General features: G+C 37.3%; 1 protein-coding gene across 1 annotated transcript in view; it reads left to right on the top strand.

The window, feature by feature from the left end:
- Positions 1-27,212, top strand: part of RBKS (ribokinase) — a 69,959-nt gene that overhangs the window by 18,725 nt on the left and 24,022 nt on the right. The window contains exons 2-6 of the mRNA XM_074863513.1: positions 399-531; positions 5,797-5,860; positions 8,657-8,719; positions 15,336-15,500; positions 20,500-20,591. Of these exons, the coding sequence (XP_074719614.1) occupies positions 399-531; positions 5,797-5,860; positions 8,657-8,719; positions 15,336-15,500; positions 20,500-20,591 (517 nt within the window). The remainder of the gene's footprint in view (positions 1-398; positions 532-5,796; positions 5,861-8,656; positions 8,720-15,335; positions 15,501-20,499; positions 20,592-27,212) is intronic.

The raw sequence follows: 27,212 nt of genomic DNA, 5'->3' as shown, positions 1-27,212 counted from the left end.
AATTAAATGAACAATACATAAACTTGAGATGAATGCTAGAGTAAAACAACATGAGTAGTGAGACCTATAGATTTATTATTTATCTGTATTGAGTTAGCACTGGGGAATCCCAGTCAGCGATCAAGTGCTTCTTTTCCTGTAGAAACATGAAACATGAACAAAAGAAATGCAATCCCTCTCTTGAGTAATAAATGAGAAGCTTGACTGGGTGGCATATAAGGAATAAACTTAAACTGGTGGGATGTGAAGCAGGGACCCTAAAAGGTCTTTCAAGTCTTTTTCAGTCTTGCTGGCTGGCTGTTGGACCATTCAGGATTATAAGAATGTCACTCTTATTTTGAAGATGTTTGTTATTTTCAGTCACTAATGTTTGTAAATATTGCTTTAAATTGGAATAGCCTTACTACACGATTGCCAAGAGCTGGAGAAACTACCCTTGGACATAAGTTTTTCATCGGTTTTGGTGGGAAAGGAGCCAACCAATGTGTCCAGTCTGCTCGACTTGGTGCCAAGACCTCGCTGATCTGCAAGGTAAGCAATGACTTGCTCTTGGATTGCAGCTGAACTAAATGTTCATGCAAATTCCAGTAAACCTTTAGGTGACTTACAGAAAAGTTGTGTTATTTTTTTTTAATCCCTCTCTAATTCCCTTTTCTTTTAGTTATTTGAGCTATAAATTTAAGCATGGAGGAGGCTGTTTTAAAAGCACTGCCAGAACCAAAGACTAGTTGGCTAGAGATCTGGCAGAAATTGCATATAAAGAAGGATTGCAAAACTGAGATTGATGTACCATGCAAAAGAGAACTGGAGAGAATTTGAGATGTTAAAAATTTAAGTAATCTTGGTTAGCCCCTCCTCTTTATGTTCCCACTGTTAAAAAGATCGGGGCTTCACTGGTGATATTCAGGTGCTAAGGCACTATAGTCAATCTGAAGTTTACTTTGTAGGTGATTAAAAATCAGACACCGACAAGCCAGTAACAGATTTGAGAAGGAATATAAAACTTTGTGCTTCAAGGGTTAAATCATTATCTCATTACTTGAGATTAGGATGAGATGTTCATGTCCAAGTTCTAGCACCTTTGTGTACTATGGGATTTTTTGCCCACATTTCTGAAACATCTGATATACAGCAGTTCCAAAAACTGGCTCACAGACCGTTGGGCTGATTCAGCTTGACAGATGCTATATTCTTACAATGCTTTTCTTTAATTTTTGTCATTAAACATTGTAAGTTTTGAGTGACCATTACTAAGGTTAAGATCCAGTTTTCTCTCTCTGTAGCCTTATTGTCTATCCTGTGCTAACTGTAGATGAAACTTCAACTTGACTGGACATACTTTGTTATTGCCATAGCTGGGGCGGATGCTAGATTTGTTGGATCGTTGTCTGTCAGGGATTTTTTGAGAAGTACTGGAAACATCTCAAGAAAGCCTTTCTCACTGGTTTTCCAATCCAATATTTAGGCTAAAGAATGGTAGCTATAACTCTAAATTACACCTGCAAGCATTTCTGTGGGTCATTATCGCTAGTTGTTTTACAGTGTAGGGTTTTTTTTATATTGGCAATGTTTGTGCTTCTGTAATATTGTGTATATTTGATCATCTTTGCATTCAAGAACGATCAGATTCAAGTACAAGATGAACTGGCAATGAATTCCCTGCTAACATTTCCTGCTAAATGTTAAAGGGTTTTTTTCCACTGAAGTGTGAATTTTGTTTTATTTTTTAATGGTCTAGCCTTTGCTCAGTGCATACATGTTTCTGGAAACATTTGCATTCCTAATAAAATTTAGCAGTTACTATAATTTCTAATTACTTTCCAAAATCATATTTATGATATTTCAGTAAAACCTAGTCTTCTTTCTTTCTTTCTTTCTGATGTGTATTTATTGGAGAAAAGAAACAGCAGAGAATGACTCTAATATCTATAAATGTTAGCATTTTGTATTTTTTTAATTTTAAAACTTAATATTTACTTTTAAATTAAAAATGCACTTTATAGCCTCACAAAATATTCTCATCTCATAACAGTACAGTCTTATATCTGCGTAGGTCAATGGGATGTAGTATAGTTTCTTGCTGAATAAACTAAGAAGAGTCAAGCAATAATGAACCATCACAATTCAATTCTTTTTACTTTAACAAGTCATCTTAAGTATTCAGTGGTTCTTAAAGCCAAATTGGCCCTCACACACACACTCTGTGCTCAGTAACATGCTTTTATTTTGGCCATAATTCCCAACATTTTTTATCCAGTACAGGTGCAATAATTGCTTCTTCAACCTGAAGTTCAAGGAATGGAATCAGTATTAATACTAGAGGGACATTCTGCTGGAGTGTGGCATCCTCTTACAAGGACTGTAATTTAAACAGAGGACATCAACAAGAGTAGAGGTAGACATCTCAGATCAAGTGACAAGGCATTCTTCATACCTCAGAGCTTTAAAACACAAAAGAAGGCCACTGACTATTTGGTGAGGGTTTGAGAGAGGGCGTTTTAAAATGACTTACAGTTATGACTAGAGATGCCACAGAATGCTGTGGATTTTAATGTAAAATCCAAGTACTGAGTTTGAGCAGTGGAAATGCAAACTGTGTTCTACTTTCTGCCTGGATGTCTCTGCAAGTGGCCACTGTTACTCTGGGTATGTATCCCAGTATCAGTCTTAAACTCCCCTCCTCAATCTGCCCAGTGTTGATGTAAGAGTTGCCAATATTGATGGAATAATTGCCACTTCAAAAAGACAAGAAAGACAATGGTTCAGAGAAATGTAAATGACTACTGTCAGGGAACTAAAGGATCTAAGCAAATAAATTAATTGCTCATGTTCAAACAAGAATTCAGTTGCAGTACTGAAAAATGCACAGTGGTCTTGAGAGATTCCAAACTCCCAAAACTATTCTTTTTTTTTCTTTTCTTTTTTTTTTTTTTTGGTAGGGCCATTACCAAAAAAATCTGTTAAACATCCTAGATGAAGATGGTGGAGGATGTTGGTGTGAAAGACATTGTATGTGCTGAAAAAAGTCCTGGTTTGCTTCTGACAAACAATTTGGAATGATCCTCACTTAAGCCCCAGCTGCATTTGATTCCTACTCAGACATAGGAAGTGCTGTATTACCATGCTATGTAGTCTTCTCTCTTTAGATGATCTGTAAGCCGAATTTAAGTGTTGTAAGCCTGAATCCTCAGTTCATTGTAAGAACCCAGCTATATCTCAAATGCAGCCCAGAATATGATGGATATCTTCAGTTGGTTTTTTTCTTTTGTTTTACTGTCTTATAGTTGTCTTTAGTACACGTTTAATTCCCTAATGAAGAAAAAGAGTAAACACTCTCTAAAAAAAGAGCATATAGAATAGATTAAACAAACAATTGTGAAGAGGTACATGTTTTTGTTGTAATTCATTTTCAGATACAGATGAGTTTGATTCTCTAAGCTGTTAGAATTTTAGCTGCTATGAGGCCAGCCAGCTCTTCTAGCTCTACATGGAAAACATGATAGTAAGCAGGGAAAACCCAGATTGAAAAATACCAATGTAATTCTAATATGCAAACTATGTGACCATAATGCTTGTACAAATGGCTATTGTTGTTAAGAACTCAAGAAAGAAGAAATGCTATTTCAGCACATACAATGTTCTGTGGTGAGCAGACTAAGACATTTATTTTTCTGTTTACCCAATAATCCATCTAGCAGGGTCTGTGCAAAAGCAGAAAATATTTAAAACAATGTTATATAATTTGACATGGTCAGTAAATATGCCTTTAATCTAAAATGAGTCTGATGCCCAATACTCTGTCTTCCTTGGGGGTAAAGCCTGAATGGAAAGATAAGCCTTTCAAATGCACTAGGATTAACTGGGTTGGATGCTGATGAACTAACATGGAAAAAAGTTTCCAGAGGAAAAGGACCTCCATGGAGACCCCTCCAAGGGCTTCCCTCCAGCACTGAGATGTCTCGCTGTGAGCAAAAGTACCATGGCTGATCTCAGTTGTTATGACAGTTGAACAATAAAGGATGCCTGTCTGTCAGTTATGTAGGACCCACAGCTGAAGGAAGGAAGTTTCAGTTAAGCTTTTGGAAAATGGTTATGAAATATTTTGTTGTTGAAATAACTGAGCAAATCCTGAGATTTGTTGTAGAAGTTTTGTAGCAGGGAGGGAGGAAGAAGGTGATACGATCAAGGAGAATGCATTCCAGTAGTACAACTGTTAGGCTGCAGAGGTGAGCACGACTCAGGTTTAAATTGCATATGGCTGCAGTCATCCAGCCTAAAGCAGTCGGTCGAAAGATGCAGCTTCTGACAACCCGCCCTGTCTGGCAAAGTGGGAGTAGTCAGAGATACAGAAATATTCTAATATGCAAACAATGAATAACACAGTGACCAAAGTAAATGTTGTTGGTTTTGTTGGGTTTTTTTCCCATGTACTGAAGGAATGTTCTGTCTGGTTAGACTGTTGTGACCTAAATTGCTGTCCTCCTTTGGTAAAAGACTGGGACCATCCCTAATAATGCCTTAGAAAAATCCCTTATAGAGCTGTAGGAAATGAAAGTGTGTTTCCAAACATGGTTGTGCAATAGAGTATGTGGGGGGAAGGATCATCCATCTGTGACACTTTAAAATTTAGAATTCTGAATCGTGGGGTTTGATTGTTGTGATCACTAGCTAGTACTCGGGCCTTCTCTGAGCTTGCAGGCAATAGAGGTGGCTGTTTTGTGCTTCCAATAACTCAAATACACCGTTAGCTATTTAGTCCTATTTTATGAGAAGATGGCTCATTAGTTGGGGCTCCTTGTGTAATACCTTTGTTGTCTAGACCATAACTAGGATCTTGATTTGGCTTCTAATCTGAAAGATGGTCTTTTCTCTCTTCCTGTAGCATTGGTCAGTCTTTGATACTGCTCAGATACACAACTTACTCTTGGAAGTGGGAGCACTCACTATGCATCCTGAAGACATAGGCTGAAAGTGGTGAATTAAAAGCTATGTTGGCTTTATAAATATATTTTAAATTCTATTTTGACATTAAGCAGGTTATGCCATTTTTTTCTCAATATACCTCATCTCCTTTGTTCAGCTTGTGTAATGCAACAAAAAGAAATGTTTATTAGTCTGAACAAACAGCAAGCAGAATTCTGTTTGGCTAAAAGGATTAGTGGAGCTGAAATTACAAGCTCTTTAACTTGCTGTTAGAAAAACAATAGAACATAGCTTGACTCCCTAACTCAACTTGATCTGGTGTTGCTGGATAAAACAAGCAAAAAATGTTGAATTTGTAAACAGTACATTTAGTTCTGAGAATCATAGAAATCAGCAATGCCATGTTTATCGTCACTTTCTAACAGATAACAACGGTTTCATATTTTTCCACCAGGGATACTTGAAGTAGAAAATTCAGAATACGAACTGCAATTAAGAAGGACACCAGAGTTGCTATAAATGCTTTCAATTCAAAGCTGAATAATTCAGTACACTTTCAGATTTTACAATCTCCAGAAAGTTTCACTGTCAAGGGAATGCAGTGGTTGTAAGAAAATGAAACTTGAATATAGTGACATGGGTGTAGGGGGGAGTTTTGTAATAGGGGAAAAAACTGCAGAACACTAATCCTATTGTTTATTAATACTATTAATGCATCTTTACTATTATTTATTAGTTTATTAATAAGACAAAGTGCTGCAAACCAGAAAGTGTTGTATTCAAATTACATTAGAGCATTCTGTTGTCTAAAGATGATCTATCTATCCTCTCACCTTTCTGTAGAGAAAACTTATACTTTTATCTTTTGTATAGGTTGGGAAGGATTCCTTTGGCAATGATTATGTTGAAAATTTGAAGAAGAATGGTATTTCTACAGGTAAAATTTTACTTTGAAGAAACCTTTTGTATTATTTTTAAGCTTTAAAAATTGGTAGTGGAGGGTTTATTTTATTCCCTTAATGGATATGCTTTACCATTAAGAACTGTGAATAATTGTTTAGATGCAGCTGGGGAATGAATGGCTATGGGTGAGAAGATGGGGACTTCTGAAATCAGCTGTACCACTAAAGATAAAATGTAATGTTATTACCTCCAAATCTCAGATGATTACATCAGTGCAAGTCACCTGAAGATAACTTGCTGTTACGCAGTTGTTTAGGCTGGCATTAATGATGGTAATGCCTGGTGAGAAATTGAAAAATCCAGTCTGATTATTCATTCTCAATTTCATGTTGGGAGTGGAGGTATAGAGTGGAAATGCATTTGTCAACTCAGTACATTTCACCTCTATTTTGTGAAATGACACATGCAGTCATTTTAGAGGCTGCAGCTGATGTTTGTTATCACACATACACACAGTAATCAATGTTAAAAGGCTTTTGGGAAAAGGAAAATTAAGCATTCACAGTATTCTAGTATCTTTGAACCTTTGTAACCCTAATTCTCTCTCTGGTGTAAATGTATTACTGTGTGCTGCTTAACTACATGATCACATTTTTGTCTACATGACTCTTTTGTCCTTTAGCATGGACAAGGATGGACAGATGCAGTCACTAAGTGGCAATTCCATATTCTGTTTATCTCTTCTGTTTAATGTGTAGCCACAAGCTTCATTTACTGCATTATTCAAATCCTGCTTTAAAGACAAAACTATCAGTATTTTGTGGGCGCTTTTATTATGCTTATCAGTATAGCATCTAAATATTTCACTAATGTATATACAGGTTTATTCATTGCATATCTTCCAACTTACGCAAGAAACCAGGCAAGGATACCATAAAAAGTGTCTGTTAGTCTACAGTTCTAAATCTCTCCAAAGCATGCCTACCTCGTGAATAAAGTCTTTGATTATGTAAATAATGCTATTATAATGCATAGCATGAAAATGTATGTTCCACAAGGAACCTTAAATCTCATGTTTTCCGATTTAAATGATTGATCTTACAATCTTAACATAAATTTTTAAATCATCTTTATATCAGCAAAAGAAAAGTGTAGGAAAAAAATTTCAGAAATTCCATCATATTGCACTTTGTTGATACCTAGGTAGATCAGTTGAAAGGTTGGAACGTTTAGGTCCAAGGTACCAATTTCTGCTGATTGAGTTAAAAATATCTCAGAATGGTGCTAGATTGCCATCCCCTACGTTGATCAGCCCTGGAGGAAGATAGGATGTACTGCTGGTGAGGCTGGCCAGGATCCCACCTTGCATTCCAAGATGATTCCAAAGGTGATACAGTGTGCACAGACCTTTTTGCTTAGGACTGTCTTATTTCAGTCCCTGGCTTTTCATCTCAGTTTAATCATTGTCAAGCCTATCCCTGTTGTTATACATGAGGATGCTGGGTACTGGATGAAAATCCTTGCCGTAATGCAGTTCTGCCAACTTGCATATCCTGGATCCTTGTCATATGTCTGCATTGTTTACATTGCTCTTCTATTTCCTAACATACCACCTTACCCTTTTTCTTTCCAATTTCAATCTGTTTTGTAATTTTCCCTTTTCCCAGTCTTCCTGTGCTCCACAATTTATCAGCTACCAGTGCTGCTCAGACCATTTAAACCTTTACTGATGTGTTAATCTCTCTCTCACATTTGAACGGAGCAGCTTGCTGCTCATGCTGCTTATTTTCTGCAGGAAGAGCATTGAGAGCACAGAAGACACAAGTTCTCTGCTTTCAATTCCAGTGTGCCGACCTAGCTCATGGTGAAAAGAAGCTATAATTGCAAGGAAAGTTCTGCTCTGACCCTTGTAACTCTGAGTTAGATAAGAGTACCTCCAGGGCAAGTACCTGCAATACTTCAGCAAAACTGAATGAGCATGATGTTATGTGTTTTTTCAGCTTTGTCAAATTTGAGCAGATTTTTAAATTGGCCACAAGAGAGAAGCCAACTTTTGCCCAGCATCAAGTCCATGTTCTAAAATGTTAGAACACCAGAGCCTCTCAAACAAATGGTCACCAGAATTTGTCTTAAACAAAACAGTAGATTTTTCTCAAATACATTTCTTCGGAAAAATAACTCAACTTTTTTGACAGTTTTCTACTACAGTTCTACCTAAAAAAACCCCACCTGTCATAGAAAGTTTCGGACCACTGGTTAATATTTGACAAATTTGCTGACAGCTGAAAACAGGTTCTTATAGTAGTAAGTATGGAACAATCTTTATAATAGACAGTGCTGCCAGCCTCACTGCTAGTTAATTTATCTGAATAATAATCCAAAGAGGAAACATACAGCCTCACCACTGCCTTCATAGCACATGTTAATATTACTGCTGAAATGCAAATCTACACGGAATTAAATGCTGTGTTGTTTTAATATTTTCGTTTTCTCCAGCCTTGACTCTATTGTTTCATTGGATAAAAGAAATACTTCCATGTAGGAGTAGAGTGCCTGAGAAGTCTGTATAAATAGCATGCTTTCTCTAAAGCAGCGATGTAGCCAAATTAAAGAATGTTGGATTCGCATTTCTGTTTTGTGGGTGTAAATTAACACTTTTTGTTGTTGTTAGCTTCTCTGGCATTGTTGCACATGAAAGAGTAATTAGCATTTTTAAATTGCTGGAGGTTATGGGTTCATTTTAGATTTAATTCAATTAAACTGCATCACATGCTATTGGTTGAAAGTAAAGTATTGAACGAATGCATGCTGTAACTTTTCCCTTTCTTAGCATTTGTAGGTCAGACTGCAGATGCTGCTACTGGAACTGCTTCAATAATTGTCAACAGTGAAGGTACACATTTCTACTCTGAATTGTCCTCTTTGTTCTGCCTCTACAGCCATAAAAGAAGCCTTTGCCTTGTCACTGTTAATTGTGGAATTATTTTTTCTACATCTTCCATTTTTTCCATTATCTTACTCACACTTTGTTGCACTTCCTTTTATAACAGGCGATGTTGTAGGATGAGGTACCTAAAAGCAGCAGTATCAGAGGCTTAGATTAGCAGTGTGATAGCCATAATTCTGTCAGCCAGCTGATCTATCTAGATTTACATTGGCCAGAACACACGGTGTAGCAGAAGGTTAAAGCTCTCCTTTTTCCACCACAACTTATCAAGCACTTTTACTGTGAGGAGAGGGTTTGCCTCCTGAGCACAGAGTCATTATGCCCTGAATCAGGAAAAGGAATTGTCCTTAGTATATTTATGTTGATCTTGTAATATTACCACAATTCTTGATCCCAGGTTGCATCTGCAGTGATGAATACACAGTGAAATGGCATATTTGTTTTTTCTGTGTTAATTTTCCTTAGCCTGTGCCTTTACTCTCATATTGCAGGAGACTTGGCTTATTTTCATAGTCTTGTTCAGGACTGCTAAATTATCCTCTGAAAACTTTCTGTTTATCTTTTCCTCAAGCAAGTTGTGTTATTGAGAGGTCTTAGGAGAAGTACATGTGTCTGGATCAAAATTTAGAGCTCAGGACTGATAATGTTTATGCAAACATAACAAATTAAGTGTGGCTGGATTAGTTCACTTTTGGTGCAGCTCAGAGCCTTCATTTGAACAGTTACCACAGCTTAGCTGACACATCAACTTCACAAGTTCCTGTGTAACCTGATGGTAGTACATTGGGCTACAGCTCAAAATGGTAAAGGAAACGTGACTATTCACTCCAGGAGCAAACCTGGGAAGGAACTGTGACTAAAGGCAAGTCTACACAGGAACATTCAGGAAAACTAGGCAAATTAGTTGGAGATGTGAGTTTAATTTTCCCTAAGTAAGATTAATCAAAGCCTAGCATGACAACTCTAAATCAGAAGGTAGCTGTAATACATTGAGTAAACTAGATACGTGCCTCTTACTTCCACCTCCTTGTCTTGGTTTGGATCAGCAGGTAAATTATCACAGTAACTCTTAAGAACTTCTTTCTTATGCCACATACAGTAACTACTCTGGCCATTGTATATAGGAGAGACAGTGAGAATCCAGCAGCGCGCTCCCAGGCATCACAGTTTTGTACATGTAACTGTGTTTTGCACTAGGTTTGCTGTCCAGAATAGTTGAATAAGAAACAGTCTTATTACTTCCCAATTCATATGCATGGCCAACTAAGATAAACATGGTCTAAATTCACATGAACAGGGGATGACCTGTTAAAATTACAACACCATAAATTTTTCTGAAGGATAAGGAATAAAACCATCTTGTGGATCTGAAACCTTTATAAGCACTGGGAAAGGGAAACTGTTCAGTGCCATGAGGTTCACAGTGGGATATTTTACATGTTAGTGTCAACGTGAAGGGTCTCTGATAGTCTTGTGATTCATGTATTGAGATGAATAATGCATAATGTCAGGTAGTTTGTTTCTTTCAGAAACTGAAAAATCCTAAATTAAGTTACCACTGGCCTCAGATTTCATTTAAAATCTAGTAGAAGAGCAAACCTGGTCAGAACTATGCTATAAAGCAAACAGATGCACATAATTGATAATGGTTCTGGTTGTTACTTCTATCTAAAACCATCTGGCGCCTGAATTGAGTAAATTGCAATAAAATAGCAGTACTTATGTGCTTCGCTGTTACAAGAGACAATATTTTTTTTCCTGTAGAAACCTGGCTGATTTGACCTAAACAGGTTTTACAACACTTTTCAAAGGGCTTGTCTACACATGCATGTTTTACCACAGTAGTTGTGCTGGCATAGCTGAAACACCACAGCATTCAATGCACTGATGTAGTTTCTGCTAGTTCAAATTACACCTAAAAGGGAAGCATTTGAAGTTGGGGGTGGTGATGTTTTTTTTGTGTTAAGACAACGAGGGACAAATAAAAAACCATAAGTATCATCTCATAAATCGACAAGTTTTAATTGCTGTGTTTTCACACACCTAACCTGCATGTCATCTTACAGTTGTTTACAAGTACCGATACTTGGGGAAAATACCAACTCCAATCAACTGAGTAAAATCCCAGGCAGAAGTAGGAGAGATACTCAAGTAGAAGGAGCAGACTGTGATGGATGAGTGAAGGCAGAGGAAAAGAAAGCTGTAGAGAGCAGTCAGAGGAGGCTCTGAAGTAAACTTTCCCTGAGGTTACCTGTGTCTGTCTAGCTGGTGATGCTGAATTTCTGGGAAGATTTTTGCTGGTTACTGAATTGCACAGCTATAACTCATCCATTATCGTAATTGGTAAAGTACTAAAAATTTGAAAATTATCAGGCACATTTGATATTCTCCAAGTTGCATTATATTCTGGGACAATACAGTGTAGTTTCAATAAAAGAAACTCCTCCCTGCTTTAATGTAAAGTGCTGCAGAGATGTTTATAGTGCTGCACTGGAAAATGTGCAACGCAGAGATGTGCAAAGGTTCCCTCTGGGCTGGTCTCAGAAATCTGTGCAGAGATCTTTTTCTGGAACCTTGTGCTCCTTTCAGTTGTTCTCTTTTATGCAACTCCCCCTTCAGATAGGTTTTGACTAACACAAGCTTAAGTTTACCAGGACCCTGTATACTTCGAATCCGTATTTTCTCTCTTAGGGAGAGAAGCTGGTACATGCAGCTGCTTTTCTTAACTCATTTTCTTTGAGGTGCATCGCACCACTGTGAGCCCCAGCTTTTGTTTCCCCTTTCAGCCTGCCTTCTTTCTACTAGCTCTGTCACTTAGCACACCTTCTGCCAACAGTGTGCTATTGAATGGTAAGAACCCCATAAAGTGATGTGTGTTGTACTTTTGCGTACACACATAGGGAGGGAAAAAACCTGTTTATGGACAATTTTTTACATGATTACTTGTGAAATTTATTGCGTTGGTCCATATCTGATACTGACTGTTAATGGCACCATTAAGCTGGCCTGAGTGGACCAGTAGTTTGAACCAGTCTGACAACTTCCGTGTTCGTAGCAAAAATTCAGTGGAGGGACAACAGAGGTTGGCAGGTCATGATTAAAGTGCTCTTGATTATTGCAAGTTAGGACTTAAAGCTCACCTAACACAGAACACTGGGAGATAACCCTCACTTGAGATAGGCATTGTGCTGACTTTACGATAAAGTTATTAATCATTCATGAACAGTGAATAGGCATTATTTTGCAAGTGAGTGTACCTTCAATACCAAAGCACTACTAGTAAAAAAACATTCAAAATATATATTTAGATAAAGCTAAATAAACAAGGCAAACTTAGAATACACATGCCAGCTTGTTTGAATTATACTTTCCAAAGAGAAAATCTTTGTTTTGAATCTTCAGCATTATGAAGAAATGTCACCTGAATTTTTACAGAATTTCTATGTGTTGACATTCATCATGAACTTGAATGTTTTGTGTACAAGACTATTCAATGCTCCTACCAAGTAACTTCATAGAAATTATGATACCATGACACACCCAAAACTTGCCCTCATATTCATGAACTGTGTGATTTGGCAGCAAATGTTTTTCTTGTAACATTCTTTTCTGGTCACAAATATAATTTTTTTCCCCTATGAATTATTATGCAGAAGCTCTGCAGCTATTGTTATAATTGCATTGTTTGAGATTTTGGTGAGTTCTAAGCATCACTGATGGCTTTTAGGCTCGTCATCCCATTTTAAAAATTGAGAGTTATTGCACCGTGGTGTTTACTGGTTTGCCTTTGATTTTTACACTGCCACTTCTCATCTGGTGGCATCTATAAAATGACACTTGTAAAAAAATCTAGCTTGAGTTACCCATCTTTCTAAGAAGTGACAGCAGCAGGTTTAGAAGCCCAACTGAGGACAGTATTTACATATGCAGCATTCACACTGTTTTAAGTATTGATTGGACCCAATCCCCATCTGGTATAAGCTTGCACAAGTTTATCAGCTTCATTTAGCAGTTCTAGCTTATAGCAACTGTGAATGTGGCCCCTAATATTTTAGCTGATGTCTGCAAAACTTAAAATTATATAGATGCTCCCATCAAAACAGAGAATTTTTAGTCTAAGTAATGATATGTTAGAATTAACTGTAATGCAGTAAGTGCATTTTTCTGATTCTTAGTGTAGGCAACGTTTTACCTCACTTGAGCTGTTTCAAAGAGGCTTCACCTAGAGTTAACAGAGATTCATAGGCATTTCCAGACAACAGTTTATCTCTTTCTCAGATACCTAAGATACCTAAGATTAAAAAACCTCTGAAAATACTTGTCTCTCCTCCTTGTTGAAGGAACCTAGAAAACTAATTTTTAGAAATCAGTTTTCTTAGAATTTTCTAGAATGTGGAATTTTTTTTTGAAAACTTTAACAATTAGTTAATGTTGGACAAGATGAATCCCACCCCTCTTTGCCATCTGTCTTTAACTCTGTTGTCCCTGGTGCTGATTTCCCATCTGATTTCCCTGGCAAGAAATAATTGCTTTCAACAAAATGGTTGCTAGTAATACAAAATTCTGGTATTAATTGTGAGTGCATGGGTCCAGATTCTGCTTTCATGCACACTGGTGTAAGTTCGTGGTGACTGCTCTCATTCACAGTTAATGTGGTATATGTAGCTAAGAACAGAATGTGGCTTTTTCTCTAAAGCTTGCATTAAGCCTGTCCGGACTGTTACACTGCAGTAGGTACTGCATTTCCCTGGCAGGACTGAAAGCAGACTTTAAGTCTCTGACCTTTTGTAGTTACAAAGAAAAGCTTCTGACTGTGATCCAGTGCAGCATGGGCTACCTTGAATTTGCACATATGGGTTTAAACAAACAGCCTTCCTTATCGCCTTGGGCCATTAGCTCTAACGTCTAATAATAATATACATGTCAGTACAGCTAAATAGTTCAGCAAGATAATGCAGCAAGACATGTGGATAGAGTCTGAGATTCTAGGTAGCACAGAGTCCAGGCAGAAACGAAATACATTTTTGTACTACTGATTCCCTGCCTTTTAGTGTTTGTGCTGCTGCACCCTATAAGCTTTCAAAATATATGCTTGGCAAAATAGGTGCAATTTGCCTTTGAATGTTTCCTCAACAGGATCCAGATATCTTTGATAGCATTTACTTGTTGCAGAAGGTTGTTTCTTTTTTTTTTTTTTTTTTTTTTTTTATCCGAGATGCCCATCATTGTCTGTTGAAAAGCAGGGCGTTGGCTTTAAATGCTGAGGTTTTGCTTTTCATATGCAGCTGTTCTGTACCAAACCATTGACAGCAGAATTGCTTTGGAAAGCTTGGGCCCCTCCCTCTGAGATCACTATATTATTCTTTCCATTGTCCTGCTTTCTTTTCAGAACATATTTAGGGAGGCAAGCTTTGCACGGTTCTTATTCAAAGGACTTTGAAGTCGCATTCAACAAAAATAATGTATTTAAAAACATAAATATTTATTTGCAGAGTAATTCAGTTCATTGCAGAATTGGTAGCCTTTAATGATTGGCAGTCCTTAAAGGAATCTTCAGCGGGGGCGGGCTGAGCCTGTAAATCAAGGAACAACAGACTTATTGAATTTAATACCTGAGTGATTAATAATAAATTTTAATTTGAAGGCACCCATGCCTGAAGGTCTCTAGGTGTTGTAACAGAGATTAAAAAAAGAAAGAATGAAAGAAAGAAACTGCAATAAAAGAAGGCAACTTGCATGTCTGAAGAAAAACAAAAGAATATTTGGAACCTACGTAAATGAACCTCCTCACCTAACTGTAAAACAAACTACGAGAATGAGAAAGATCTTAGACATGCTTTGAGATACTACTGTGCTTCTGCATGTATAGCTTTGCGTAGACCATTCTGCTGGCCAGCTTTAAGTGCAGAAGAATCTGTCACCCACCTTCTTTACTCACTTCTGATAAAGCTTTTCTTAGACACAGACATTACCCTTCTGGTTTTGGTGGCAAGCTGGTTCTGGTTTTCATGATGGTTATGGGCTCTAACTTGAAGTGTCGCAGGTAAATGGAGCAAGCCTGCTTCTCTGAAATTGAAAGAACATGCATAATTTTCATAACTGTGTGAAATATTCTCTCTTCCCAGCTGATGGGAAAATTAACATTTTTATGGCATTTTTGGCATATGAACTCAGTAATCACATTGATGCTTTTCTCTTCAAAGGGCTGCTGGAATTTTTTAGGAAAATGCAAATATCAACCTTAGTGTATGGCCCCCATCTTCATTGTTACTAGTACAGTGCTTCATAGAAAAGACCAAAATAAGACTGAGGAAAGCCCATACATGACTTTTCCCAAAGAAATATATACTGCATTTGTTGTGCAGTGTCCGTCATTTTTGATTATCTTCTGAAATCTTTGGATATTTGAAAATGTCAACAATGCAATGCATACATTTTTAGTGGGGAGTTTTTGGAAAGCAAATTGAAATACTCATCTGAAATTTATTGTAGAAAAGCAAGGAATTGTTTTACATACTTTATTGCAAAGGTTAATGTAAAAACCACAATATCTTCTCTTTAGGACAGAACGTTATTGTCATAGTCCCAGGAGCCAACCTGCTTTTAAATTTTGAAGACCTGAAGAGGGCTTCTGATGTCATCTGTAAAGCCAAAGTGGTTGTTTGCCAGCTAGAAATAACCCCTGCTGTTTCTCTTGAAGCTCTGAAAATGGCACGTGCCAGTGGAGGTAATTTAACATAAGCCGTTCCGTCTCCCTCATTTGTGTTGCATGAAAAATATTCTTTATCGTGCTTTCTAAATAAAGATTCTGTGGTCTATTCTGGTTTCTGTCATACTAGTTTTATTTAGAAATGAAACAATAGCCAACAAATTCATCCTATGCTAATGAAAACTGAATTCAGTTTTAAAATATTGCAGTGTTTACCTTGAATGGCAAGTCAACCCATACCCTTATAATTGCCCCGTATATGTCTGGTGCTGCCTTTCCTCCTATTTTCATGCTGTGACTACATGCAGTATAATGTTGTTAGGTCAGGAACTATAGGCCTAACTCTGGTATTATTCCAGAGTAGAACAAGCATAATGATTGCAAGTCAGTAGAGTTCCACACAGAGTAGAGTGAATGAAATGACCTCAAAAACAGATTTATGCCCTTGTTCTCCCAGCGTAGCAGTAGGTATGGCTGTGGTTTTTTGTACAGAAGTTAACATCCTTAAAGAAAAAAAAAAAAAAAGCTTTTTTCTTCTTAACCAAAATTCTTAGAGTGTGACTTGGCATGCTGCCATTGAATAGAGAGTCATGGTCTGTGAAATTATTAGTAAATTGTTACTGTGCTGTACTTTTAAATGTAGGCCAGTGTAGCATATACGTAGATAAAAGGTGACATTTTGCTTGAACAGGGTGGGGTTTCGCTACCAACATGAGGATTTGTTGTTCAAGTGCCTGTAATGCTTTCAGTTACTCAAGCACAATTACCGCTGTATTTGAACACTAAATAAATAATTATGCAAGTGAGGCATCTATATGAGATTAAAAATATGTTCTTGTCTATCCAGAAGATAAGACTGGGAAGGGACAGCTCATAATATGGTCAATCACACAGCAGGTCAGGGATGAAACTAGGATCAGAACTAACTGGTTCCTTGCAGCTGGGCCTAGGCTTGCTCCAGTGGATCATAGCATGTCAGGATTGTTGATTCTTCAGTCCTCTTGCACTGAGTTCTGTCGTGCACCTGTTGTGATCACTAGCGTTCACGCACTAGTGAAGATGTCAGATGTGGCAGAACTAATTTATACATCATGATCATGTATTTTGTGCTGATTTAAGCAGATATATGTTAGATGCAGGGCTGGGAGAGAGTGGCTCTGAAACTATGGTGGTAATAGTTATAAACTGTAAACAGAACTGTGCATGGGGAAAAATTATTTTCACTTCTGTTTGAAATGTCAAAACTGGGTTCATGCAAATCTAAATAAAAATTAAAAACCTCAGAAAACTGAGTAGCACCTGGAATGCTTAAATATATGAGGGGGGAACAGAGCCTGCTATGTATTTTCATTATGCTTTATGAAAATGGATAAAAGCATTCTTAATCTAGTGGTTAATGGACTATAGTTGAGTCATGAATCAATATCCATGATTTATTTTGCCTACTTCTAACTCTGCATAGTTTTGGTAAGATGCTTCACACTTTTGTCACCCTTATATGGCAAGATGCCAGGCTGTGACAGAAGAAAAGATAGTATTTTTTTAAAGGCAGTTTAAGAAAATCCAAACCTGATACATGGAACAGGCTTGCCAGCATTTAGCAACTGTAGACAGCACAATATATCGAGAAGAGATAGTAGTTAACTGTGGGCCTGCTATAGTTCTGCGCTGTCAGTCTGGAATCATTGTGCAGCTCCTATCAGGAAGGCTTTGGTTGCTTCTGCTTTAAAGCAGTAGGCTACACATGTTCAAATGTCATGTGCAGTCAGATCTAAGTAAACAGCTGAGTTTGTAGCACTGTAAAAATCTATCCTTAGCCAACTGTAAATTGTTAATGCAATTTCCCTTCTTTTAGCCTGCAATACCCTCATGTATAATGCAGTACTGCATGTTAGGATGTGCACTAGACTATTTTTGTTTAAACCAGATGCATACCCAGATGCCTCAAACCTCTGTTTCAAGGGGTTTTTTGCTTGTTTTTCTTCATTCTTACTGAAATAAAGAAACAATAAGATGGAGAAAGAATGTGGACACACAGACAAGAACCCTTTGCTTCTGTTCAGTGAACATCACCTGGATCTGTAGGCTAGAGAGGGACATCTCATGTTCTGACATCCTCTGGTTGTGGCACTGATTGTTAAAGATCTTGTGACAATCTTGGGGAGAAGGAAGGAAGGCAGCGTAGGAAAGGAGGGAGGGTTGTGAATAGTTTTATGAAGTGAGTGTAAATTGTAGTGGAAATCTGACTGGGAAATTCTAGGTTTTTAATGGCCACGTGCTGGGAAGCTGCTGCTGCTTCCAAGAGGGGGACCACTTCATTGGTGGGCAAAATGTTATTGTATGTCAAAGGCTGTAAAGCAGTTTTTGGGCTTCTGTAATGACAGACTCCATAAAAGATGGCTGATAATGTCCAGCCTGTTAATACTGTAGTGAAGAAAGCGTCAGTTATTAAGGTTCCATGTCACTTGCAAGTAAAGGATCTATTTTTCAGGTGCTTTAACTTTTTAATCTTGGGCTGCAGTTTTTCAAATCAGCTGTTTGTCTGTGGTTAAACTCTGTAATTTCTGCCAAAGCATAGTGGCTGCAGAAACCAGGCAATGGAAAATGCCTCCCACCCTACCCCCTTTTAAATTAGGAATACTGGCTACCTTAAAATTTACTTAAGACTTGATAGGAAGGGAGCTTCCTTTTAAAGATAAGCCTTTGCAACAGTATGGAAATCTGCCTGATTTTTACTGTATTATCTGCCTTTAGAAAATAACTACCTTTCACATAGACTTGGGAAAATTGTTAGAGCTTCACAGCTAGCTTCCCCTGAGAGTCTGTCCACGTAGGCAGTTGTCCATGTGGGCAGCATGACTTCCAGTGTAATTCCTGAGTCTGGTTTTAGGCAACTTCTTTTATACTGTTAAAGATCTCTTGTGGGCCCAGGAAGTGCAGAGCTGGAGCTTGCTTGATTTGAATACAGAAGAGACAAAGCTGGACGGGAGTGCTGGGGAGGGAGAGTACATTTCAGACAAGAGAAGCGTAGGAGGGATTTGCTTGATTTTGGGGGTGGCAGAGGAAGAATGAAGAGAGAAACAAAAAGGGGAGCAAAATTGGAACAGAGAATAGCATCTGTTGAATAGAGATTGGAATATGGAGGTAGAGTCAGGGAGTAGGCTGTGGGTACTGGAAGTGGGAAAAAGAAAGCATAGGAGAGGGAGCGAAAAGAGATATGATGTGATGAAATTTGAGTGGAAAAGGTTACTATTGCATAGTGCCTATGCAGGGAGGCATGAAGAATGGAAACTAGGTGAGGAGAATGGATCTTGGCAAAGGGAGAGAAAGAATTTGGGCAGAAAATAATTTGGTGTTCCTCAGAGAGACCGAACAGATTACCCTGTTCACAGCCGTGCTCTTCACAGCCTGAAAGAGAATTTTAGGGTTCCTCTATTTCCCCCCCAGATATTAAATATGGGAGCAAACTAATAGTAATGTATTACACCCTGTTCATGATGAGTCTGTATTATTTAAAACCCAAGTTGGAGCACTTCCAGTGCTGCTTCTGACCCATGTATATGTCGGTACGATACCACATGACAGTTTGTTTTCTAATATGTGCTGTTTGTTTGTTTGTTTGTTTGTTGCCTAGAAAAGTATACCTTGAAGATTTGTGTTTAAAAAAAAAAAATTATTACAGTTGCAATTCAGAAAATAGGAAATGTAAGAGTTAAGGTTGCCTGTGAAACCTTAATTTGTCTCCTTTCTGCATATGTATTATGTTGCAGTCTTTAATTATGTGATCACATGCTGTTTTTCAGTGGTATTTGATCGTATAATTAAAGAGTTTATTATAATACATACTGTATTGTAATAATATAAGGGAGCCAAATTAAGATTTCATTGGAAATCCTAATCCTGGCATTTTCTAACTTCTGAGTAAATGTCTTTGTCACTTTAATACTCTTTTTAATGAGGCAGGTAGAGAGGCATGATAAAGTTGTACAGTCAAAGGCTGAAACTTTCAGAGTGTTAATCAAAAAGGTCATCTTCTAAGCTTCTTGGTACTCAGATTTCAGAAGTCTGTGCATCTTTCTCTTTTAGGGCATTAACTGGGACTCAGAAGCGTTCAGGGTGTCTGAATATTATGCACTGTAGTTTAGGGTCTAAATATGTGTTTAGGACTGAAAATTTAGGCATCTGAGTTGGAAGATTTGATCACTTACTATAGGGAATATTTCTGAAGTAAGAGAGTGTGCTTTATATAAAAATGATGGCCTTGTGGTTAAGACACAAAAGTATTAATCATAAAATTGGCAAAGTGAGAAACCAAGTCTGCAGACTTCCTGTGTTAACAGTGAGTAAGTCACTTATACTGTCCTCATGACAAACCTTTTCTGCTGTTACATGGGGCCTTAGGCTACAGTTTAAAGTTAGGTTAACTAACATATTCTACCACGTGTTAAGTTTAAGTCTAGCTCTGCCAGATAGCGTATTAAAAATATACAGTGCCTTGTCTACACTACAGTTTTATAATGTGGCAGTTTGAACAAGTTAGGTAACACATTCAGAAGCATGTTTAACTCCTTGTCTGGACATGCCCTTCATTAGTCCATACCCCTGTTTCTTCATGTGCAGAACGCAGATAACAACACTGAAAAAATTCTAGAACTAAACCAGTTCTTGTAAAACTTATTAAAATCCTGGAAGAAGCATCATCAGTTAAACAAATTACTGTCTAAGGCTTTCCCCCCCTTTTTTTTTTTACTTATAATTTCTTGGTTATTTTTTCTGTTACTTTTCTGTCATGTTCTCATCATGACAGGTGCCTGCACATGAATTAGAAGGGAACTTTACTATAATAAATAAAACATTTAGCAGTTCTATAAAATGAGAACACAGAAACTGGGAGCCATTTGTGTGTTAATAATAAATATTTGGGGCTGTGAATTAACTACAATGGTGCTTCACATGATGGTTTATGAATCTAAAACATTAGAGATTTAGACTTTTCTTTTTTTTTTCTTTTTTTCAGTTAAGACTTTATTTAATCCAGCTCCAGCCCTTCCTGACCTAGATCCACAATTTTATACCCATTCTGATATCTTCTGCTGCAATGAAACTGAGGTAATGGTCAAATATCATGTTAAAGAAGGAGTCTTAAGCAGTAAAATTTCAGAAGGATTCTGTTCTCAGAAATGCAGCATAGGGAGCAGGAAAACTGAGGCATGCTCCTCTTACACAGGACTTTTGGAGGTGGCAAGTTTGATCCCTGACCTAAAAAGAGGAGTACTGTAGAGTACCTTTAGACTGCACTCAAAATGAAATTAATTGTTTGCAGCAGGAAAGTCGTGTCCAGCCTTCCTTACAAGTAGATGAGTAAAACAAATCCATAAAAGGACACTTTTGAAATGTTATCACTGAGTGGTAAATATTAAAATAGATCCTTGTCCTTGTTCTGTGGTCCCTTGATATGATTAGCAGGAATGCGCTAGCCATAGTGTTCTGACAGTTTTAAACTCGCTTGCCAGGAGGTGATGCACGCATGCTGCACTTGATGGTAAATAGTAGCTTCATGTGCCTCTTCCTGTCAGATCTGTTTTCAGTGAATCTGTTTCTCTAACCCTTCAACTGTATGTTTTCCCCCCCTTTTTTCCCCCTCCTTTCCCTCTCTTGTCTAATTCAAGTGTATTATTTCTCCCAAAGGAAATTATTTTTGTCACAAGAGACAAATTAAGCTCATCTCATAAGGCCTTCGTTTAAATTTCCTATTTATTAGCATTATGCATGCTGTGTTCCTTCCCCTCACCCTCTCTTTATATAAACAAGAATGTGGGAGAAGCAACCTAGTGGACAGAAGCCATGCCTTGGTCATAGTTAAAGTTACCTCCAACAAACATGATTTCTGCAATGAACATGATACCTTTGGGGGGAGAGGAGGGGGAAGAGCTAAGAGAAAAGCATGGCCCTACTTACTTAGAGGATTTTTTGTCTGGTGACAATGTCTGTCAGAGTAAGATCTTCAAGATTCAATTACCTTTAAGACTCAATTATCCTCTTTTGAAATTTCCATTAAAACTCATCACAAACCATATCAGAAGTTCTCAGTTCATGAGTCTTCTAGCATTTAAGGGTCAGTCTAAGTAACCCAGATGGACATCTGAATTTTATTCTGGGATGTTTCGGTATGTATCTGCCAAGTTCAGATACTCTAGAGCATTCAGAAGATGCCACGGCTCCTCAGGTCTCTGGAAGGCAAAGGTTCCAGTGTCTTGGCAGTGATATCATTTGTGGCTCAGACACTGTCTAACAGCTACCAGAACTCAATTATATGTGATGAAGAGAATGCTAAGGCAAAGTATTTATTCTTGTTCAGGGGACTTGCAGGACACCCATATGGTGTTTTCTTCATGCTTTCAGAAAGCACTTATGCCTGGACTATGCCCCTGGATTGGCTAAACAGTGCAACGGCACACATTTTGGGCTGAGAACACCCATACTTTCCCACCAATTTAGTAAATGTCATTTGTTGTTTGCTGTTTTCATAATGTCACTAGTTACTTTTTTTTTCCCCTGCAAAAACTTATCCCCCATATGTTAGAAACAAAACTTTGTTTTTCATTACTTGTCTATTCCTGACTTTTCTCTCATTGCTCTTTGCAACACACATGTTAAAGTTTTCCCTTTGTTATACTTTATTGCTAGAGGACAGTCTTGAAAGAGACATTCTTTGAGAAGTTTAGCTTGCTGGAGCCAGGGTGAATTATTATTACCACCACATGGAGAAAAGAAAATTACTTCTATTTGGAGAACAAGAAATACAGGTGTATAATTATAATAGATCCCTGCTCACTCATCTACCTTTCCTGCAGAGCCGGGGTTACAGTTTGCATTCTTTTCTGCTATTTTCTTTTAAAAAGTAATTACCATTTGAAGATAGCTGGGATCACTGTATGCACAGTCAGGCACAGAAATACGCTCTCTACTGTTGAGGAGGTTTATCTCTTCTGAATTTATGGAAATGGTAGACCTATGGAAGTTCCTGCCAGCCATATCATGGGACCACAGATCCAAGTGTGGAACTCCTACAGCGTATTCTGAGAACAAGAATGGCACATAAATACCTTTGCTTTTAACAATAACCTTTTCATACTTTGCAATGAAATCAATTACATTAGCACAACTGTAATAATCAATTGTGTTTGATTTCATCCTCTCTGTATGTCTGATTTGTAATTGAATTGATTTTCAGGGATGAACTATTGCCATTGTTCCTTTGTTTTTGCTGAGAAAAGAGGAAAAATGAAGCATTTGTTTTTCTTATGTCACAAGTTTGAAAGTTGTTTTTTTAGTAATTGTTATATATTCATATGCCATCTGTTTTCTGTTTTCTTTCATGACTTTCTTTAATTTCAGATCACTGTAATGTATGCACTTGAGAAGTTTGATAGAGAGATAAATGTTTACATACCCAAATAAAGGTTACCAGTCACATCTCTGTATGGCACTTAAATAAGTTAATTCTACAAATCTTAAAGATAATTCTAATTTTTTAAACTTAATCCATTCAACCAACTACATCTGCATTTCCTTCATCTTCTTAAATCAGGCAGTACCTAAGACTTTGATGATCCAGAATATATACTGGGAAAAGATCTTTTTATAAATTTTTTTATTTATTTCTCTTAGTATCTACTAGCAGTCACAGTCAGAAAAGAGCAATTGAATAAGATGGATCTTTGCTCTGATCCACTATGACCATTCTTATTTTATGGGTTTTTTTAATTATTATTCTCTGTGGCCAAATTTATTGGATGTGCTGCTTACAACTGCCTTCCTGAGATGTTCCGTTCCAGCTCTGTTGTCCCTCCTACTTGGTTTTTCTAAGTCTCAAATAACTTCCTTTAAGCCAAAATCCTATTTGTTTTCCAGCCTTACCCCTTTTTATTTGGGATTTTTAGGTACTACTAGAAAAAAAATAGTGTATTCTACTTTATCTTTACTAAGTCTTTTAGATAGTCAATAAATTGTCTTGGGTTTAAAGATGAACTCTTTAGAGCTATCCAGTTCAACTGCTTCTAAAACACTGTTTTTAACACAGTCATATATGCTAAGACAAGATTAAATTTACACTGATTTTTTTTTTTTTTTTTTATTGCTTGGTTTGGCTTTCTTAGTCGTTTAAACTTGCAAGTATTTATCACACAGTTTTACCAAAATGTCCTTATCTCTCTTGCTCACCAAGAAATACCTTTAAATGATAAAATCCTGTGGTTTGTGGATATTATGTGAATGATATGTTTGTAACAGAAGATTATGTTAGCTGTAGAACTGAACACTAGCCATTTAGCTTAGGACATCTCATACACTATGTGGAGTGTTTGTTTTGTTACAGATGAGAAAAGGGGGTAGTTCTTGTGATTAGCTGAATTATTACTTAGACAGAAGTTTCTGTTATTTACTGCCATGAAAGTCAGGAGTTTTGATCTGCAATGCCTTTTTCACAGAATAAAAGTTTTAAAATGTCAGCTATAGTTTCAGACAGCCATGGGATGTTGGGTCCCAAACATGCGAGTATCAAATACAACATCACACTTTATACTCCATCCTTCATTAAATGCATTAGGATTTAATGAAATCACATGCAGTCTCTAGTATAACAGCACAGCTTGTTCTTATGGATTTATGTGCTAGAGAGAAGCAAACGAAATTATACTATCAGTGAATTATCTACCATTAGTTTGTCTAGAAGGCTCTTCACAAGCTGTTCTTTTCACTCTTGCTTGTTGCAATAATAAATTTTTTTTATGTCTGACATTACTTTCTTTTTATGTGGTTCATGAACAAAAAAAACGCAGAACAAATCTTGCAAGGTTATCAGTTCTTTCTTTGCTTAACCTGTAGTTCAGTTTTATCTTTTCCCAGAAAGATCAAACTTGTTGAGACTAGTTTGTTAATTCCCAGATGTAGCACAGCATAATCCCTGAGGTTTGTGCAGGAATGTGCTAGTTCTCCAGTCCCTTAATTCTTCTAATGAAAAATAAATGTATCCAATGTCATCTTAGCGAAAACCAATGGTTGTTCTTTTCAGTCATCTATAAATGTTGAAAAAGATGAAAAATGTTGAAAAGACCCTATACAAGATGAGCTCTTTGGAATACTTACCATTTTTTTCCCACGTATTTGTGTGATTCTTTGCTGCAGTATGGCTCTAGGCACAACCACAATGTCAATACAGTTCATGTGTTGTTTTTCTTATTTAGTGAGAGCATGCAATTACATAGCCCTGCAGGTTAGCAACCAAAATATATTGCACATCAGCGATTTCAATTTGGTCCTAAATGTTTTGAAGAACAGCTGCTTCTCCGTTCAAAGAATACTGGAGCCCTTCAGGAGGAGGAAAACTCTTAAATGGTTACAGCACATGATTTACTTTGTCAAGCTATTTTTAATGCAAAACTGGGAACTGCTTTCTCCCTAATGTAAAATGGGTATCAGACTTCTTGATCTAAATAAGAAGGGCCTAAGAAAAATTTAATTAAATGCTAACAGAATACTTTGGGGCTTCAATGGTAAAAAGCAGGACAACTAAATATAAGTTAATTGCCAATTTTGTTAAATGAAGCTGCAAGATGTATAAAAATAATATGGAAAAATAGATACTATCCTATTGTTTCCTCCTAAGTGTTACTGTCTATTACTAGAGGCTAGATCATTTTTGGAAGAAATATTAATAATGGAAATTCTTGTTAGCATGTCCAAAATCAAGAGACAGTATTGACTTTTACAAGATTTGGAGAATATCAAGCTTATAAAACTATATCTGGAGTCTTCAATTAGGACATTTAAAATACTGCTTACTAGATATAGAGAGATTAATACTAGGGATAGTCTTGCTTAAGAAAAAATAATTGATATCTCTAGCAATCAAAACAAAAATAGGTCGTTCAGAATTAAAATATTTCAGAACTTCTCTTGAATTTGCCTTTTCTGTTTTAAGTAATGGAAAACTGCTATTGCTCCATTATGTAGAAGTTGCCAGCAATTCACAGTATATTTTAGTTCCAACTTTGTTCTAAACCCCATTTTATCAGTTGCTGGAAACGATGAAATTTCCCATATTTAGTCTAAAATGAAAGATGTTACTTTTGGGAGGGGAGGGAATAGCTTCAAGCCAATTCATTTTAATCAGGTTTTAATTATTCTAGCACGATAAGTATTTCTGCCTGTATATATGTAAAAATTTTATAATTTGAAACAACTGGAACTAGCTTGGCTTGTGGCCTGATCTTGCAATTGCTTGTACACCAAATCTGTCTCACTACTTCTTTGGGACTGTTCACATGTGTTAGAATTAATGATCTTGTTCTGTCATTCTCAAAGAAATCTCCTAAGGTACAAGCCAAGTTTGTAGCCAACTGGCTTACTGTGTTTAAATATTTAAAATTAAAAATATTTTAAATTATCATATATAGGTTTAGATGGGTTAGCCTTAAACTGGCACAGTTTCCCTATTACTATTTCTGTTCCAGCAGTACCTGGCAACATTTGCAAAGTTGTTATTGTGCTAGGTGCACAAAATGCAGTCCAAATGATGGACTGCTCCCCAAAGAATTAACATGGCTTGTTATTTCACCAGTTTATATTTGCTGAGGATCATAAGATCGTAGAAGTAGGGAACAGACCTCCGGAGGTCTCTAGTCCAACACCCTGGTGAAGCATGGCCAGTTTAGGTCAGATTGGTCAGGGCTTTATCCAGTCAAGTTTTGAATTTCTGAGGATGGAGACTGCATGACCTCTGGGCACCTGTTCCACTGCTTCATCACCCTCGTGGTGAAAAAAACCTTGTCCTAATACTGGAATTTACCGTGTTCCAGCTTGTGCCTGTTGTCTCTAGCCCTATCCCTGTGCACCTTCAAGAAAAGTCTGGCTCCATCTTGTCTATACCCATCCATTATATTGCTGTAGACCGCAATTAGATCTCCCCTTAGCCTTGTGTTCTTAAGGCTACTTCTCCCAGTCTCTTGTATGTCCTGGTCTTTGGCCCCCTGATTGTCTTGATGGCCTTCCAGTCTAGTATGCTGTAGTATGTCAGTATCTTACTTGTGCCAGAGATCCCAAAACTAGACACCGTGATGCAGATTTGGTCTTGCAAATGCCAAGCAGAAGATCCAGAATGTCTCCCTGAAAGTGGCTTTGTAAGCCATAGGCTGCCCCAGATGCACCACAGCTAGGAACACTTGGCAAAGGTTCATATCATAGTTTTATTCTCACTTTTAGCCAGTGTAAACTAGTACTGCTGTTGAAAGAAGCTAATTGTTTTGGGTTGGCTTTTGAGGGTGGTGTGGGATTGGGGGTGGTGTTAATTTTAACACAGATCTGCCTTGCAATCTAATTTGTTTCCTGGCCATACAAATGGCTGTGCTGGCACAAGAGAATGGGCCATGTGGACAGGAGTAGAAGGGAAAAGCTGGGCCATTTTTTTTCTGTAGCAGTGCTGGTTTGTGTCAATTTACTGTGACTAGACTCCACAGTCTAAAGAGACACGGAGAGTTAACTTAGTGAGGATTATGGCCAAGAACCTCCATATCAGTTAAATTAAAAGCTTCAGTTAAATTTCTCTTCTACTTTTGTGAACAAAATTAAGAAAATTCTGTTTAGATTATTTATATAATATCCGTCATAGGTTTATTCTGACAGCAGTTTTGTGGAATGTCCTCTTGCTTTAATAGGTTCATTTAACAGAGG

Source organism: Strix uralensis, chromosome 3 (assembly GCF_047716275.1).
Source record: "Strix uralensis isolate ZFMK-TIS-50842 chromosome 3, bStrUra1, whole genome shotgun sequence".
Classification (NCBI taxonomy): domain Eukaryota; kingdom Metazoa; phylum Chordata; class Aves; order Strigiformes; family Strigidae; genus Strix; species Strix uralensis.
The sequence above is the reverse complement of the archived record's forward strand: the minus strand, read 5'-3'. Positions and strand labels throughout refer to the sequence as shown.